Source organism: Micromonas pusilla (assembly GCF_000151265.4).
Source record: "Micromonas pusilla CCMP1545 genomic scaffold MICPUCscaffold_12, whole genome shotgun sequence".
Taxonomy (NCBI): domain Eukaryota; kingdom Viridiplantae; phylum Chlorophyta; class Mamiellophyceae; order Mamiellales; family Mamiellaceae; genus Micromonas; species Micromonas pusilla.
In genome coordinates, this window is record NW_003315893.1 from 598,946 (window position 1) to 616,027 (window position 17,082).

Consider the following 17,082-nt stretch of genomic DNA (forward strand, 5'->3'; position numbering starts at 1 on the left):
AAACAGAAACAGAGAAGACAACAACTCAGCCGTACGGATACAAGTAATACGTGATATAATATACGCAGCGGCAGGCAAAACAACTACAGTACAGATACAGGTCGCGGGGGGCGCCCGCCCGCCCGCCCGCCCGCCCCGCGCGATGCGATTCGCCGCTCGCTCGTCACCGCGATCGCGCCGCGTCCGCGCCGATCAACGCGTCGTTGGCAGCTTCCAACGCCTTGGCTTTTTTCACCTCATCGAACGAGAGCAATTGCGACCCGACGCTGCTTCCGATGATGAGCGCGCTGCCGACCCACCCTATCGGGCCCCACCGGTCGCCCATGAACCACCACGCGAACGCGGCGCCCCACAGCGGCTCCGCGGTGTACACTAACGCCGCGGTCGCCGCGCTTATGTTTTGAAGCGCGTAGAATTCAATCAGAAGCGTAAACGACGTCGTGAAGAGGCCCATGTACGCGATCGGCGCCCACGGCGTGGCCGCGAGCTCGTCCGGTAACGCCGCGAACACGGCCGTTGCATCAATACCTTGCTCGTGCGCGTGATAGATCATCGACAACAGCTTGCACGCGCCGGCTTCGACGCACACGACGGCGATCTGCCACGCGATGAACGGGAGTTCCAAGTCTTCAAACATCACCGCCGACTCCGCGGATCGAAGCGTGTGATACCCGAAAACCGTCGCGGAGAGGATGCAAATCGCGTCGCCCACGACCGGCTCCCCGCCGCTGTTCGTGAGCAACCCGACGCCGACGATCCCTATCGCGGACGCGGGCCAGGTGTACCACGGGACGACCTGACCGGACATTTGCGCGAAAATCGGTACGGTGAGGACGGTGAACGTCGACGTCAACGCGCCGCGCGACGACGTCGTGCCGTCCAACCCGATGATCTGAAGGATGTACCCGACGCACAGCACGGTGCCAACCTCGAGGGCGTTCTGAAGGAGCTTGTCTCGGTCCTTGCTCTCGAGGCCTTCCGCGAGGAACGGCACGAGCGGGATCACGGCGAAGACGAAGCGGAAGAAGAGCTGCGTGAAGTCGTCGCAGCCGGCGTCCGCGACTTGTTTGATCACGACCTGGTTCGAGCCGAACAGCACCGCGGCGAGGTTCATCGCCATGACACCGCGGACGAACGCGCTCGAGAGGACGGAACCCGAATCCGTCGTAAACCCGGATTCGTCCTTCTTCGCGCCAGGCCCCTTCATCAGCGCCCTCGCCGCCATCTTTTTCTCCCGCTTCCTCTGCGCCTTTCGCGCCCTCGTCAACTCCTTCATCGCGCCCTCCATCTCCGCGAGCAAATCGTCCTCGACGACGTCCGTCTTACTCCACGCGTCTCTCGTCATCGCCACGCGCGCCGCGCTGTCCGCGAGCCGCGCGCTGACCGCGCGCATCTTCGCCTCCGCGGCGGCGACGTCTCCCCCGCCGGCGCCGTCTCCGAGGCTCCCGCGGTCGTACGCGCTGCCGAGAAACTTCCCAGCCTGCCTCGTCTTCAGCCACTCTCTGCGGTCGGACGTCCAGCACGCGGAGAGGACTCGCAGCGACACCGCGGAGAACTCGGACTCGGGAACGCGCGTGATGTTATTCATTTCGTCGATCGTGATGGGAGCGACGATGGTATTCGTCGCCGCGGTATTCAGGCCCGGGGCGGAGGGGTCGCCGTCCGACGCGGCGATCTCCGGCAGCGCGCTCAGCTGCTTCCTCACGAACATCGTGTTCCGAACCCGCCCGTCGTCCCCGGTGCTTATGATCCCGCTCACGATCGAGATGTTCACGCGCGCGAGCGCGGAGCAGAGCGACCCGAGCAAGTTATCTCGGTCCATCCCGCGCATCTCCAGTTTCGTCATCCCCGCGGGCGCGTCTTCGTTCGACAGCGCCACCTGAGGGCCGTTCATTTTTTACAAAAAAAGTTCACCGGTCAGTTGACAGGGGACGCGATCAAATGTTGAAACCGGGCGATGGGTGAAAAAACGTTTGTGTGTGTTTTCGAACGCACCTGAAACGCGTTCCCCGACGCGTCCCTGAACTCGTTCACGACGACGCCCCCGCCGCGGTCCTCGCCGTCGACGCTGTCCTCCATGGAGTCGATCGACGTCTGCACCGGCGACCGCGGCGCGGCGAGGACGTCGTTCGTGATGGACGCGTGCAGCGCGTCGATCGCTTCGAGCTCCTTGTCCCCCACAGTGTTGCTCACTCCGGCGAGGAACCACCAGCGCCGGCTCGCGAACGCGCGCGCGATCACGCTCCGATGATCCGACGCGCGCTCAGATCTCTCCGCCGTGTGCGACGACGACGGCGCGTGGAGTCCCACGACGTTGTTGCGCGCGCCGCCCGACGTCGACGGCTTCTCTTTCGCCGCGACGACAGAGACGGCCTCGCGCCCCGCCCACGCGGAGAGCTCCACCGCGCGTCGGACGAACGCGGGCGGCTGCCGCAGCGGGGAAGATGCTCTCGGAGTTGCTTTATTTTCGCGGCGCGAAATCGCGCGACGATCGGCGCCGGCTCCTCCACCGTCGTTCGCGTCGCACCGCCATCGCGCGCGGCCGCGGCGGCCGCGGTCCGCGAGCGGCGCCGGGTGCGGGCGCGAGGGGACGATCCCGACGTGCGCGGGCATCGCGTTCGCGACGCGCGCGCGTCGACGAGTGCGCGCGGGGGTTCCGAAAAGGCGCAATCAAGCAGATATTAAAGCACGGAAAAGTGAAGTGCGCGTTTCGCCCACGGGCTCAAAACGACCGAGGCTCGCGTCTAACAAATATCCAACTTTGAAACTGCTTGAAACCGACCGCGTGCCGCTCGCCGACCGCGCGAGATTTCGCTCCCGCCAACCCGCGAGCTTCTCTTCGCAACTCGCCATAACGGAGCAGCGCGGGGAAGGCTGGCGCCAGCTGCGGCGTGGCATTGCGATGGCGACGGAGGAGACCCCGCCGCAGTGGGAGTGCTCGCTATGGTGCGCTCGGTCGCGACGCGAACGCCGCGCGCGTCGCTCGCGGCGCGCGCGCGCGCGACCCCGCTTTCCTCCGCCTCGCCATGTCGGTCGACCGTCGGGTTGCCATCTTGACCTCGGACGCGCGCTCGTCTTCCCGTCCTCCCCCGCTGACGCACCTCCACCCCCCGCCCCGAATCGTTCCCCTCTCGTCTTCCCCAGCACGCTGCTGAACGATCACGGCAGCAGGCAGTGCGCGGTGTGCGGCGGCGCGCGCCCCGCGGCCGCGGGCGACGCGGCCGCGAGCGGAGCTCCGGACGACGACGCGCCCGCGGAGCCGCCGCCCGAGAACATGTGGTGCTGCGACGTGTGCACGTACCACAACGCGATGTTCTCCTCGAGATGCGTCATATGCACGCGGGTGCGTACCCCGCGAGCGAACGCGCGCGGAGTATCGCGTCGACGCGACGCGTATCGCGCGCGCGCTCGCCAGATCCGAGCCCCCATCGGCTCATTCCGAGCACCCTTTTTTTTTTGCCCTCCGCGCCTCCCGCTGACGTCTCCTCCTCTCCGATATCCGACTCCGACGCCGTCGTCGCGCTCTTCCTCCTCGACGACCAGGGTCAACGACCGGAGCATCTCACCGGGGAGGCGGACCCCGCCGCGGAGTTCGTGCGCGTGTTCGCGGACGACGCGACGTCGAACCCGTCGTTGGAGGCGAAGCTCCAGGAACTGTGCACGTTCCTTCTCGCGTTCGAGGAGCGCGGCGAGGTTTTCGGGCGGCGGAGCGACCGCAAAATTTTTGAGGCGCTCGCCGCGAGGTTGTCGGCGGCGCCGCGCGAGCTGGAGGGCGCGCCGGCCGCGCCGAAGGAGAAGGAGAAGGAGAAGGAGAAGGAGAAGGACGCCGCCGCGGGCGGCGTCGCGGGCGGACGCGGATCGCGACGATCCACGCGCGGCGGGACCGCGGGGCCGTCGACCGCCGCCGCGACGCCCGCGCCCGGCGCGGCGGCGAAAGGAAAAGAAAAAGAAAAGAAAAAGGCCGACGATGACGCGAAGAAATCGCACCAGGGGTCGTCGAAGGCCCCGCCGAGGATACTCGCGCCCGCGTCCAACTACACGATACTCGAGAAGGACGAGAACGTCATCGAGCTCGTGTGCAGGGCGCTGTGGACGTACGAAGAAGTCACGGAGCTGCACGCCGAGGAAGGGTACGGGCCTCTTCTCGCGGAGGGACCCCTCCGCGCGATGCTCGCGACGCTGACGCCGACGAAGATCGACAGACCCGGGTCCGGGTCCGGCGGCGGGAAAGGAGGAGGAGGAGGAGGGAGTAAGAAGAAACCGGGTCCTCCCGCGGGACCCGGCGACGACGAGGACGAGGACGACGTCGACGCGCCGCCGCCGCCGCCGCGCGTCCTGCACCTCGGCCGACGCCTCGCCGCGGAGGAGGCGGTCAAGCTCATGATGCTCCTCGGTCAAGTCCGCCGCGGCGGCTCGGGCGCCGGCTCCGGCGGTCGAAGAGACGCGATCGCGCGCCGCTCGTTCCCCGGCGTCGGCGGGTTCGAAGCGCGGCGACTGATGACGCGTCTGGGAGGCGCGCACGCGTTGTGCGAACACGCGCGGTCGTGCCACCGCGCCGGACGCGCCGCCGCCGCGTTGGACGCGCTGACACTCGCGCAGGGGCTATGCGCGACGACGCGCGAGCGTCCTCCACCGCGCGTCGTCCGCTCGCTCAGGGCGATCATCGAGGACCAGAGCGCGAGCGCGGCGCTGCACAACGAGGCGATGCGGTGCGTCGCGTCGTTGCTGTGCGCGTGCGGGGAACGCGAGGGCGCGACGCTCGCGCTCGTCGGTGGGGGGTTGCCGGCGACGTTGACCCGCGCGTTGGGCGCGCGGCGGGCAGCCTCGGGCGACGCCGCGGGAGGGGCGAGCGGCGGCGACGACGAGGAGGAGGGGGATGATATCGGAGGTGGTGGTGGCGACGGCGGCGGCGGCGGCGGCGGCGGGGAAGATGGAACGTCGACCGCCGCGGACGTGGCGCCGTGCGTCTTTGACGTCGGGTCGAAGCTGATCTTGTGGTTGCTCAGCTCGAACACGCCCCTGACCGCGCACGCGTGCTTCAAGCAGGGCGTGTTGGAGCTCCTGACGGACGCGGACGTCCTAGGAAGGAGCGGTCCCTCGGTGACGACGTTGCTTCAGGCTGCGGAGAGGGCGCTCGGGCACCTGTTCCCGAAGAAGATCGAGCCCGCGGCGGCGGCGGCGGCGGCGACGACGACGACGTCGACGTCGAAAAAATCTTCCGCCGCCGCCGCGTCCGCGCCCGCGTCCGCGGCGCCCGCGCAGACGCACCGCGGCTTCCGCGTCGGCGACCACGTCCGCAGCACCCTGATGGGCAGCGACGGCGTCATCGTCGACCTCCTCGCGGACGACAGAGCCACCGTGGAGTGGTGCGAAGTCATGCTTCACTCCTCGGACGAAGAACACGACGACGACGACGACGACGACGACGAGCACGTCATCGACGTCGACGAGGGGCTTCTCGTCGGCGCGGAACGGCGCTCGGACGTCCCCGTGGAGAACTTGACGCTCATCGACGCGATCGGCGGCGAGCCGAGAGGTTTCGCCGGCGGCGGCAGAGGCGGGTCGGGCGGCGCGGCGCGCGGCGGCGGCGGCGGCGGCGACGCGCGAGACGGCGCGCCGTCGAGAGGCGGCTTACCCGGCGCGCACGAGTATTGGGTCGGCGCGTCGCACGCGCACGGCGGCGGCGGCCACGGCGGGTTCGCGCCCAGCGCGAGCGCGGACCCGGACGCGTCCACGCGCGAGGCGAACGCGCTGGAGAAGGCGTCGCTCGTCCCCGCCGACGCGCTCGAGAAGATGGCGCGCGCCTTCGCGTCGCGGCTGCTCCCGGCGCTTTTAAAATTTTCCTCGCGCCGCGCCGCGAGCGGGGAAGCGACGCAACGGACGCTGTTCCGACTGCTGATCGCCACCCTGAGCAAAGCCGGGGACGCGTGCGATCTCACGAGGGAGCACTTCCACGGCGTGTTGGACCTCTTAGGGCGCACGCTGTCGAACGGACAGTCCGCGTCGCTCGTGACGTCGTCGCTGCGTCTCGTGAATTTGCTCGTCGAACGCGACGCGTCCCGCGCGCATCAGCTTCGACGGCACGGGCTGCTGCGCCGCGTGGAGCAGTTCACGACCGACGCGACGAAGACGCCGGGTGGAGCAAGCGGAGGAAGCGTCGGCGGCGACCGGGGGCAGAGGACGCGCGGCAGCGGAGGGGAACGATCGTCGTCAGCGCTCCCGACGCTCCCGCCGTCGCGCGAAGCCGAGACGTTGCGTAAGACGGCGGACGCGACGCTCGCGGCGGCGAACGTCGCGCTGAAAACCTTCGAGCTCTCGTGCGCCGCGGACTCCGACGCGGCGCCGATGCCCGGGCACGGGCTCGGCGCGGAGCGGCTCGCGTCGACGTCCGCGGCGGTCGCGCGCGGCGATCTCGCGGCGCTGAGCGAACTCGCCGCCGCGCTCGTCTCCGTCGACGGCGTCACCGAGTACGAGCTCGCCGAGGCAAACGTCGCGACCGCGCTCGTGCACTTCTTGCTCCCCCACGGCGCGTCGAGAAGAGAGACAGAGGCGCGACGCGCCGCGTTTAAGCGACTTTTCGTGACCGCCGCGGTATCCGCGCCGCGGAAGGTTGGCGTGGGCGTCGCGAACGCGGGGAAGAAGCGCCGCCGCGGCGTCAGCGGTCCCGCGCCGGCGCCCGGACGCGACGCCCCCGAAGACGACGAGGGACCCGGGAAGACCCCGTTCGCGGCGCTCGTCGCGCTGCTGCACAGCACGTTAGATCTGAACGAGCAGCTGCCGGTGTTTCGCAACTTGGCGCTCGGGCACGGGTCGGGCGGCGGCGGCGGCGGCGGCGGCGGCGGCGGACTCAGCCTCGGCCTCGGCGCGAATCCGTTCGCGCACGGCGGCGGCGGCGGCGGCGGCGGATCATCCGGCGTCAGCACGAGCGCGTCCGCGAAGCTCTCCTCCGGTCTGAACATCCTCTCGACGCCGCTGCGGCTCTCGGTGCGACGCGCGCCGACGACGCCGCGGCTGTGCACCGACCTCTCCGGCGCGAGCCTTCACGCCGGGCCGCTCACGCCGCTCGCCACGGTCACCGCGCACGTCTTGCGTAAGATTGTCGTCATCGATCCCGGGTACGTCCGGTGGTGCCGCGCGCTCGTGAACGGGAAAATATGGCTGTGGATCCCGGGCGTCGGCGGCGACGACGGCGAGATGGACGCCGCGGGCGACGCCGTGGACGGGCACGTGGAGACCTCCGGCGCGGTGGCGGCGGCGGCGGCGGCCGCGGGGGCGGGATCCGGCGGGAGGCGCCGACGCGGCGCGGCGGCGACGGAGACGAAGGGCCGCTGGGCGGTGGCGTCCGTGGAGAGCTACAACGCGGTGACGGGCCGTCACGCGCTGAAGGTCGAGGGCGGCGTCGGCGCGAAGCCGAGCTCGAGTTCGGTCACGGCGACGACGACGCACGTCGCGTTGCTCGAGCGCCGGTACAGGGTCATCTCGCGCGCGAGCGACGAGGCGAACGGCGACGGCGACGACGACGAGGAGCGGAAAGAAAAAGACGCGAAGGACGCGGAGAAGGCCAAATCCAAGAAGCGCGCGCGCGCGGCGGCCGAGGACGACGCCGCCGGCGCGAAAAGGAAGACGTCCTCGCGCGGCGGCGGAGGTGGAGGAGCGTCCGCGCGCTCGGGCCGAGGCGGCGGCGGCGCGAACTCGCCGCCGACGCCGGCGGCGCCGTCGTTCAGAGTCGTCTGCCTTCCCCCCGACGGCGAGTGGGACGTGGAGAACTTCTTGGAGTCGCACATGGACGAGATCTGGAACTTGCTCGACGACGAGGCGAAGAAGCTCGTCCCGCCGCCGTCCGTCGCGGCGACGCCGACGCCCGCGGGCGGCGGCGGCGCGGGCGGCGGCGGCGCCACCGCCGCCGCCGCGGTGACGCCCGAAGCCGCGGAGATCGCTGCCGCCGCCGCGGAAGAGCTCGGCCGCGCGCTCGGGATCCACACGCACCCGAGCGGCACGACGACCCACCGGTTGCGTTTCCGCGGAGGACATGGCGCGGAGGACATGGACGACGACGACGACGACGACGACGACGACGACGACGACGCGCGCGACCGCGACGAGCTCGACGCGCGCGAGATTCACGGCGGCGTCGGCGCGAGGGCCATCTTCGGATGGGACTCGTACGCGGACTTTGAAGAGGAAGTCATGGACGCGCTCGAGCACGACCTTCCCGTGCCGGTCGTCCGCCGCGGCACGCGAGCGATCTGCGACGCCGTACACGCGGCGATCGCGGCGCGAGGGAAGGGCATCGCGTCCGCGGTGCGGTCGTCGCCGGCGGCGGGCGACCGCGTCGGCGGCGGCGCCGCCGGCGGGTCCGGCGCCGGCGGGCTCAGTCCCGGGCGGACGCACGCTCGCCCGCCGTTGGGGTCGCGAGTGAGCGTGTGCGTGCACGCGGTGACGAAAGCGCGCGCCAAGGCGCGAGCCGCCGCGGCGGGGAAGTCCCAGCCCGCGACGACGCCGACGTCGACGCCGACGAAGCGGGACAAGAAGAAGAAGGACGACGACGACGACGGCGACGGCGAGCGGATGGCGGCGACGGTGGTTCGCCACCGCGGCTCCGACGGCGTCGACCTCGAGCTCGACGAGACGCTCGAGCTGATCGATAACGTCAAGTCCGCGGACGTTCGCGCGGGCGACATCGAAGAAGCGAGGGTCGCGTCGTCGCACGGGCTCATCGAGGTTCGCACCGCCGGCGGCGGCGGCGCCGCGGGCGGGGAGATTCACCTGGAAGTCTCCCTGGGGTCGTCGCGAGAGGAGGTCCACGCCGCGGTCGGGAGGATGCTCCAGGAGGGTCTGTCCCGAGACAGCATCCTCGAGGCGCTCATGCGCGCGTCCGGGGTTGGCCCAGGGAGCGCGTTGCGACGCCGCGTGTTGGGCGGCGGCGACGGAGGAGGGTTCGCCGTGGGTTCGGGGAGAGACGGCGGCGGCGCGGGCGGCGGCGGTCTCGCGCGCACGTGGTCCGGGCTCGACATCTCCGACGCGGGGCGCGAAGGGACGCGGATCATGCGACACGACATCTCTCTCGAGCAGCTCCGCCGCGGCGCGAAGAGTCCTGGACCGGGACCGTCGCGTCTCGGCGGCGGCGGCGGCGGCAAAGCGACGGGCGCGTCGCCGGCGAAACCGAAATACCCTCCGCCGGAGTCGTGCGAAGCCCCGCCGTCGGTATCGGTCAACTACGCGCTCGCGTCGCCGGACGACTCTGGCGCGTCGATCGCGTCGCTGTACCTGCCTCGCGATCTGCGCGGCCACGGCGCGCCGCCGCCGCCACCCGGCGCGGGGTCGAGCGGGTATCACGCCACCGCGGCGGCGGCGTACGCGTCGAGGGCGTCCAACGCGGCGCGGACGCTCGGGGGACCCGGCGCCGGCGCCGGCGCGTCGCCGCCGCCGTCGACGTTGACGTCGCCGCCACCCGGGTCCACGGTCTTTCACGCGCTTCGAACGCTCGCGGCGTCCGCGGCGGCGTCCGTAGCGTCGACGATGCGCGCGCGCGGCGCCGACGTGGTCGACGGCGGCGCGGGCGCGGGCGCGGTCTCGACGACACGCGCGCGGCACCCCGGACCCGTCGTCGGCGGCGGCGACCACGACAGGTGGCTCGCGCGATGCGTCTTGCATTACGGCGTCGACGTCGCCGGCGTGCCCGCGGAGATGGCGACGACGCCGGAGGAAGCCGCCGCCGCGGAAGTCCCGATCCCGCCTCACGTCGGTTTCGGTTTGTCGTCGAGGGGGTCTCCGGGCGGGACGCGCGACGCGAGGTCGGGCGGCGCGGGCGCGGGCGCGGGCGCGGGCGCGGGCGCGGGCGCGAGAGACGACGGCCTGTGGCCCCCCGAGGAGCTCAAGTCGATGCTGGTCGCCGGGAAAGTCACGAAAATCGCCGTCGTGACGCGGCTGCGACAGAAATGTGGCGCGGAGATGTGCGGCGGGAAAGATCTCAAGGGCGCGCCCGCGCTCGCGGCGAAGCGCATCAGCGTCCCGAAGCTCGTGGACGTGTACGCGGAGCTCTTCGCGGAGAAGGCTGCCGCGGACGCGGAACGCGCCAAGACGCGGGAGAAGGCGCGCGAACGCGAAGAAAAGGCGCGCGAAAAATCGGAGAAGATCGCCGCGGCGCTCGCGGCGGCGAAGGCGAAACGATCCGTGCCGCCGCCGCCGCCGCGCGAAGCGTCCGCGACGCACGAGCCGTGGGCGCTGTTCTGGGACGTCCTCGAGCTCGGCGGCGGCGGCGGCGCGCGAATCGGGCCGCCGCCGCCGGTGAAGGCGCGCGGCGCGCCCGCGGAGGCGCCGGCGACGGCGACGGCGACGGCGACGACGGCGACGACCTCCGCGTCGTCGATGATCGCGCGGAGGTCGTCCATCGGCCGCGACCCGTCCGCGGTCGCGGTCGCGATCGCGCTCCTCGCCGCGCTGCACTCCTGGCTCGGCCCCATCGGCGGCGCGTCTGCGTGGCACAGCGACGGGCTGACGAGGAAGCTCCAGGACCAGCTCGACGACGCCGTCGCCGTCGCGTCCGGGGCGATGCCCGCGTGGACGAGCGTTCTACTCTCGCGCGCTGGTTTTTTATTCCCGCTGAAGACGCGACTGCGGCACTTGTACTCCACCGCGTTCGGGACGTCGCGGTCGGTGACGTTCGTGCAAGAGCAAGCCGGCGCGGGCGGCGGCACGGGCGCCGCGGACGGACCAGGGGACGGCCCCGGCGGCGGCGGCGGCGGCGGCGGCGGCGGCGGGCACGTTCACGGCCGATCGATCAACGCGCGAAGGCTCGGGACGCTGCGACGCGAGCGCGTCACCGTGCAGAGGAACGCGATTCTCGACGACGCGGAGCTGCTCATGCGCAGGCACGCGAAGCACAAGTCCGTGCTCGAGGTGTTATTCGAAAACGAAGAGGGCTTCGGCGGCGCGGTGACGAAGGAGTTTTACAACAAAGTCGCCGCCGCGCTGCAGTCGCGCGCCGGGAACGTCGAAACCCCGACGTGGGTCATGGACGAGGACGGCGCGAGCGGCCCAGAACACATCTGGCACACGAACGGTCTGTTCCCCGCGCCGGCGCCCCCGGGAACCCCCGAGAGCGAAGCCGCGCGAAAGCGCTTCGCCTTCATCGGAAGGCTCTTCGGCAAGGCGCTCCTCGACGGCCACATCCTGCCGCTGCCGCTCAACCCGGCGTTCCTTCGCGCCGCGATCCTCGGCGAGGCGCTCACCGAGGACGATCTCTCGTCGGTCTTCGACGCGCGGAGCGCCGGCGGCGGCGTCATCTCGTTCGTTCGCGCGATCGTCAAGGACGCGCGGCGACAGAGAGAGTGCCTTCGCGTGAGAGACGCGGTGAGGGCGCGCGGCGGCGCGTTTCCGCCCGGCGGAAACCCGAGCCTCGACCTCGACCTCGACCTCGACCTCGACCTCGACGGCGGCGGCGGCGTGCGCGGCGTCGAAGAGGTCACGCCGCCGGCGAAGCGCGTCCGCGCGTGCACCCCGGACGATGCCGTCGACGCCGACGCCGACGCCGACGCCGACGCCGACGCCGCCGCCGACGACGTCGGGGCGCTGGACGCGAGACTCGAAGAGCTCGCGTACCTCACGTACGCGTGCCCCGTCACCGGCCACGCGCTCGGCGCCGCCGGCGAGGCTGGCGAGGCTGGCGAGGTGAACATCGCGAACGTCGTGGAGTACCTCGAGGACGTCGTCGCCTACGTGTTTCGCGACGGCGTCGCCGCGCAAATCGAGGGGTTCCGCGCGGGCGTCTGCGAGGTGTTCCCCGCGGACGCGCTCAAGGCGTTCACCGCGAGGGAGATTGTCGACCTCGCGTGCGGGAAGGACGCGGTCGCGTGGACGATGGATGACCTGAGGCGGTGCGTGTTGCCCGGGTTTCAGTACACCGCGGAGTCGCCGCCGTACAGGTGGCTTCTCGAGACGCTCGCGACCGTTCCGGACGAGACGAAGCGCGCGTTTTTGGAGTTTGTCGCCGTGTGCCCGCGGCTGCCGCCGGGGGGTCTCGCCGCGTTGCCTCGCGGGCCCATACGCGTGAACCGGATGGACCCGGTCGGGAAACTCCCGGAGGGGAGGACGTGCTCGCAGGAGCTCAGGTTGCCCGCGTACGCGAGCAAGGAAGAGCTCGCGAAGAAGCTGACGCTCGCGCTCGAGTACCGAGATCACCTCGGGATTCAGTAGAGCGCGACGAGGCGCTCGCTGATGAATGATGAGTTGCCGAAGAGAGAGAGAGAGATTCTTTTTTTAGGGATAGGGATGCGACCTGTAGGGGGCTTCGTCTTCGCTTCCACGGGGGCTGCGAAGGAACGAACGCCGATTGTTGTACCAACGCTTCGCGTTGACGATAGAAGAGTGTTCATCACGACGTGAGAACGACGACGACGACGACGCGCGACGAAAATAGTCTGTCATACGATTCCCTTTCCCGCGCTCGTCGACGACTCGACGCCGTCAGTCAGTCGACCACCGGGGACACCTCCTCGAGCTCTCTCGCGCCGCGGTACAGCGGCGTCGCGTACACCTTATCCCCCGGGGACGCGATGATCCAGTTGTAGCACGCGAACCACGCCACCGCGAGGACGAACAACCCCCCCAACGCGCCTGCCACGGCGTACCACTCGAACGCGATCGACAGCGCGACGACGAACGCGAACGGCCCCCACGTCTTCGCCACCGCGACCGGGTCCGTCCACTTCCCTCTGAAGACGATCGCGGCCGCGAGGTGCACGGTGTTCCAGTCTTTTTTCCCGTCGTACGCCATCAAATTGAGCGCGTGCGCCGCGTACTGATGGCAGTTGTTTCCGAAAATGTTGTAGTCCTCGCCCTCGTTGAAGAATCGCTCCGCGCGTCGCACGCCGTCGTCCCACGCTGCGATCCCGTCGTCGCCCTCGCCGTCGCCCTCGCCGTCGCCGCCCTTCCATCGCCTCCTCTCCGCGACCTTGGAGGGATCCAGCCGCCAGTACCGGCACACGGCGCCGAACCCGAGGGAGCCGCGATGGACGAATCGCGGCCCGAGAAAGTCCGTCACGAGCCCGCTCGAGTAACAGATCCCGAGGTGACCGACGGGAGGGAGCAGCCACGTGACGAGCGGTATCGGGCACCACACGACGCAGCACGGGAAGAGGCACTCGCGCTTGCGGATCTCCATGTCGACGACGACGACGGAAGCGTCCGACTTCGAGTCCGCGCCGTGCATCCAGACGCGCGCGTCGTTCGAACTGAAGACGAAAACGTGGGCACGGCCCGCGCGAGAGGACGACGTCTCAAACGTGCCGCTTCGCGGTCGCGGTCGCGGTCGCTTCTGGTAGTCTCGCGCTTGCTTAACTTCATCATAAACGAATAACTCTATCAGTCGCGCGGCATACGTCGTCGTCGTCGTCGTCGTCGTCGCGCGAGCCTACGCCGCCTTGGCTTGGTCCAGCGCGGACTGCTTCCGCAAGGACTGCGTCAGCCCCCCCGCCTTCGCGCCGCCGCCGCCGCCGCCGCCGCCGCCGCCGCCGCCGCCGCCCGCCGCCGCCCCCCCGTCGAACGCGCCGAACGCGCTTCCGACCCCACCCCCGCCCACCGGCCGCACGAACGCGCTCCTCGCGCCGTCGCCGCCGCCCAACCGTAAAGGCACGCTCGCTCCCCCGCCGGATCCCGCCGCGTCTGCGACTACGTCTCTTACGACGCCCCCGCCGCCGCCGCCCGTCGCGCCGCGCGCGCCCGGAAGCGTCGGCGTCGGCTTCCGCGCCTTCGACGACCCCGGCGACGCCGGCCGCGCGGCGAAGTGCAGCGTCCCGTTCGCCCCGGGGCTTCGCGCGGCACCGGGCCGTCTTCCCCCGGTGCCGCCGGGAGACGCGGGGGAGACGCGGCCGCCGCGGATGGGCTCGGGCGCGGAGACGGCGGAACGCGATCCGGATGAGGGGCGTTCTAAGCGAGGAGTATACGCGTCTACGCGTCGGGGTTGAGTTCAAAGGCGTCAGGTGGAGTTGAAAGGCGTCGCGGTGTGTCGGGATTGAAACCGAGGGGCGGGCGGAGAGAAACGCCGGGCAAAGTCCTTAAGGAACGGCGTTCACCTCGCGAACGCGGTCGTATGGGGACCAGTGTGAGATAGAACGCACCTCCTCGACGACGCGATCCGCCGCCGCCGCCGTCGCTCCCTCTCGAACTCGGCCGCTCGCCGTCCCTCGAGCGCCTGCCCCCGGCGGCGGCGGCGTCCCCCGCGCCGGGACTCCCGCCGCCCCGTTGTTGTTGTTGTTGTTGTTGTTGTTGTTGTTCCCCCCGCTGTCGCGTCGCCGTCGCGCGCGTGCCGCACACCGCGCCGCCTCTCGTGCCGGATCCCGACGGGCGCGGCAGCGGCGACTCGAACACGATGCTCTCCGCGTCGAGCGAGTTTTGACGCTGATGATGCGCGCGTCGTCGCGGCCGCGCCTGCGCGGGGGATTCGATCACGACGCGGTCGTTCCACGGCGGCCGCGCGTTCGCCGACGGCGACGGCGACGGCGACGACCGCGACGCGGGGAGGACGCCTTTGCGGACGAGCGTCGCGTGACGCGCGGCGACGAGATCTTCCAGCTCCTCCAGGCTCTCGCCGTCTCCGTGATCGACGCCCTCGTGATCGACCCCGCCGCCGCCGCCGCCTCCCGCGACGCCGCCGTCGAACGCCGCGGCGGCGCCGCGCGCGCCTCGCCGCCCCGCCGCGCCGGCCGCGGTGACGGGCGACTGCGACCGCGGCGGACCCGCGGGATGCAACCGTCGAAGCGGCGGGAGCTGCGGAAGCGGTTCGGTCTGGCACGACGCGTCGATCGACGACGAGATCGCCCCCGCGCGCGACGAACGACGGATCGGCGAGCTCGGCGCGGAGGGCGACGCGGGCGCGCCGCCGTCGTCCGCGCGCGGGGGCGATCGACCCGATCGCTCGTCTCCCGCGGTGGTCATCATCCCGCTGCCCGCCCCGCGGACGGGGGGAGTGCGAAGGCGTCCTGGTCCCTTCGCGGCTCGACGAGTCAGCGTGACTGTCCGACAAAAAAATAATACGATTCGTACGAGCCATCCCTATCGGGTGCGATCGATCGATCGCCGCGGAGATTGGCCGGTCAAGTTTTGTTTTTTCACCCACATTCGGTTTCGACGGTTTGGTTTCAGAACGAAATCGATCGCTCGCGTGGGCTCCCCCCGTCCGCGTCCGTCCAGTCGCCTACCTCACGCGCCGTATCCGAACACCTGGCGGATCCTACCGAAGATCTGCTCCTTCCACCCCGCCTCGGTCGTGTCCATCACGCTCTCGTTCCCGAACGCGTCCGTCTCCGGGACGTTCGTCTGCACCAAGTCCACGAAGCAGTTTCCCGGCTCGGGCTCTCTGAGGGCCGTTCCATACAAAAACAGTTCACCGGTCAGTTGAAAGGGGACGCGATCAAATGTTGAAACCGGGCGATGGGTGAAAAACTTTTGTATAGAACGCACCTGAACGTGATGGTCACCTCAGAGAAGTGGCCCTCGGCCCAGTTCCGGAACCGCCACTTCTGTCGGATGAGCTCCCCGGGGACGTACTCCAGCGTCTCGCCGTGGACGTTCCCGTCGAACATCGTGAACGGGCCGGGCGCGGGCTTCACGTCCGCGGGCGACCTCGAGAAGTGCATCACTCTGCCGCCGTCGAGCAGCGCGTCGCAGATGTCCCGCGGCCGGCAGAAAAATCGCTCCGTCATCTTCAACGCGTGCGCCTTCCGCGACAGCGGCGCGGTCTTATCCGACCTCGATTCCTTCTCCCTATCCGCGTCGCTCTTCGCGCCTCCGTTGACGTTGGCGCCATCCCTGAAGTCCGCCTTGCCGCCGCCGCTCGGTTTCGGCGCGGGCGCGTCGCCCTCCCCGCCCGGCCCTCCCGCGGCGAGCTCCTTTTCGATCTCACCGATCGCCCTCCACATCATCGGGAGCCCCACCGTCCTTATGATCTCCTTGACCCTGTCGTCGAGCGCGCCGTTCTTCGCGTTGAGGACCTTGGCGTCGTGCTCCTCCCCGGCGTTCTCGTCCGCGATGTACGGGAAGTGCACGTTCCCGGAGGCGGCGGCGACGACGTCCCCCGACGGATCGTCTTTCGATCGCGCTTCCGCGTCGTACTTCATCTTCAGGTCGAGCTCGTACCCGGCGATGATCTTGCCCTTCCTTCGGTTCACGTACGCCTCCCCGGTGAGCGCGGTGACGTCCGACGTCTTGATCGTGATCACGCGCGACGCGTCGTCCGGGTCCGGGACGGCGTCCGCGATCGTCAGCGCGAGGCGAGACGCGAACTTTTCGCGCGCCCACTCGAACGCGTCCTTCTCTTGCCAGTGCCAGTTGTTCACGTTCGCGCCGTCGTCGCGCTCGGAGACGATCCATCGCTCGTCGCCCTCGCCGAGCTTCGCCATGATCGAGGAAGAGGGGGGGGGAGAGAGAGAGGGGCGGCGGTGCGCTCCGCGCGTCGTCGCGAGTGACGTGACGGTCGATCTCCTTCGCCTCACGGCAGCTTTCGGAAGCCTTCGATGTCGACCGACCGTGGGGATACGGTACGCGTACTTTCAAACTAAATGCTCATATAATTTTCACGTACTGTGTACTTCCGTACTTTATATGAGCAATTAGTATGAGCTCGACTTAGGGCACCTCGTCTATTCTGAGATCTCGCGTAGGGTTTCGGCGTCGCCGAGGAAAAGCGTCCGCGGTCGCGGTCGAGGGGGCGCGCACTTCGCTCGCGCGCCCGCACGCGGCCGCGCGTCACACGCGTCCTCTCTCCCGGTCGCGCCTTCGGTGCGTCGGATTTACGGTGCGCGCGCGCGCTGCTCTCGACCCTTCCCCCGCGCCGCGTCCGCCGCGCGCGTCTTCCTCCAGCCGCAATCGGTCGCGCCGAGAGCGAATTCCTTTATCTCTCGGCGACCGGTAATTAATCTTCCGAAAGGTCGCGCGTCGCGCGATCCGTCTCCGACCGCCCCCTGACGATCGTTCCCCGCGCCGTCCACCGCTCACAGACCCGCGACCGCGCGTCCACGCGACCGCGACGGCGCGCAGCACGCCTTCGCTCGGACGAAAGGCGTTCGTCCTCGCGACGCGGCGGCG

The 17,082-nt window shown here is 70.1% G+C and overlaps 7 protein-coding genes across 7 annotated transcripts; 3 read left to right on the forward strand and 4 right to left on the reverse strand.

Moving 5' to 3' along the window:
- Positions 1 to 33: 33 nt before the first annotated feature.
- Positions 34 to 2,613, reverse strand: MICPUCDRAFT_48587 (Drug/Metabolite transporter superfamily; the record flags this gene model as incomplete). The annotated part of the gene is made up of 2 exons (XM_003062605.1): positions 34 to 1,879; positions 1,996 to 2,613. 2 exons carry the CDS (start codon positions 2,611 to 2,613, stop codon positions 164 to 166), a joined length of 2,334 nt encoding a protein of 777 aa, XP_003062651.1. The 3' UTR covers positions 34 to 163.
- A 2,694-nt stretch (positions 2,614 to 5,307) lies between these two features.
- On the forward strand, positions 5,308 to 7,534 carry MICPUCDRAFT_68710 (uncharacterized protein; the record flags this gene model as incomplete). Its single annotated transcript, XM_003062365.1, has 1 exon — positions 5,308 to 7,534. A coding segment is annotated over one exon (2,227 nt), but the record flags the coding sequence as incomplete, so codon positions are not given.
- A 653-nt stretch (positions 7,535 to 8,187) lies between these two features.
- Positions 8,188 to 10,816, forward strand: MICPUCDRAFT_68714 (uncharacterized protein; the record flags this gene model as incomplete). Its single annotated transcript, XM_003062366.1, has 1 exon — positions 8,188 to 10,816. A coding segment is annotated over one exon (2,629 nt), but the record flags the coding sequence as incomplete, so codon positions are not given.
- Positions 10,817 to 10,863: 47 nt separating this feature from the next.
- Positions 10,864 to 12,397, forward strand: MICPUCDRAFT_68716 (uncharacterized protein; the record flags this gene model as incomplete). Its single annotated transcript, XM_003062367.1, has 1 exon — positions 10,864 to 12,397. The coding sequence occupies one exon, from the start codon at positions 10,864 to 10,866 to the stop codon at positions 12,193 to 12,195; it is 1,332 nt and encodes a 443-aa protein (XP_003062413.1). The 3' UTR covers positions 12,196 to 12,397.
- A 177-nt stretch (positions 12,398 to 12,574) lies between these two features.
- Positions 12,575 to 13,159, reverse strand: MICPUCDRAFT_6675 (uncharacterized protein; the record flags this gene model as incomplete). Its single annotated transcript, XM_003062606.1, has 1 exon — positions 12,575 to 13,159. A coding segment is annotated over one exon (585 nt), but the record flags the coding sequence as incomplete, so codon positions are not given.
- A 252-nt stretch (positions 13,160 to 13,411) lies between these two features.
- Positions 13,412 to 14,934, reverse strand: MICPUCDRAFT_52256 (uncharacterized protein; the record flags this gene model as incomplete). Its single annotated transcript, XM_003062607.1, has 2 exons — positions 13,412 to 13,947; positions 14,118 to 14,934. The coding sequence occupies 2 exons, from the start codon at positions 14,932 to 14,934 to the stop codon at positions 13,412 to 13,414; spliced, it is 1,353 nt and encodes a 450-aa protein (XP_003062653.1).
- Positions 14,935 to 15,198: 264 nt separating this feature from the next.
- On the reverse strand, positions 15,199 to 16,397 carry MICPUCDRAFT_21352 (uncharacterized protein; the record flags this gene model as incomplete). The annotated part of the gene is made up of 2 exons (XM_003062608.1): positions 15,199 to 15,355; positions 15,460 to 16,397. The coding sequence occupies 2 exons, from the start codon at positions 16,395 to 16,397 to the stop codon at positions 15,199 to 15,201; spliced, it is 1,095 nt and encodes a 364-aa protein (XP_003062654.1).
- Positions 16,398 to 17,082: the final 685 nt, after the last annotated feature.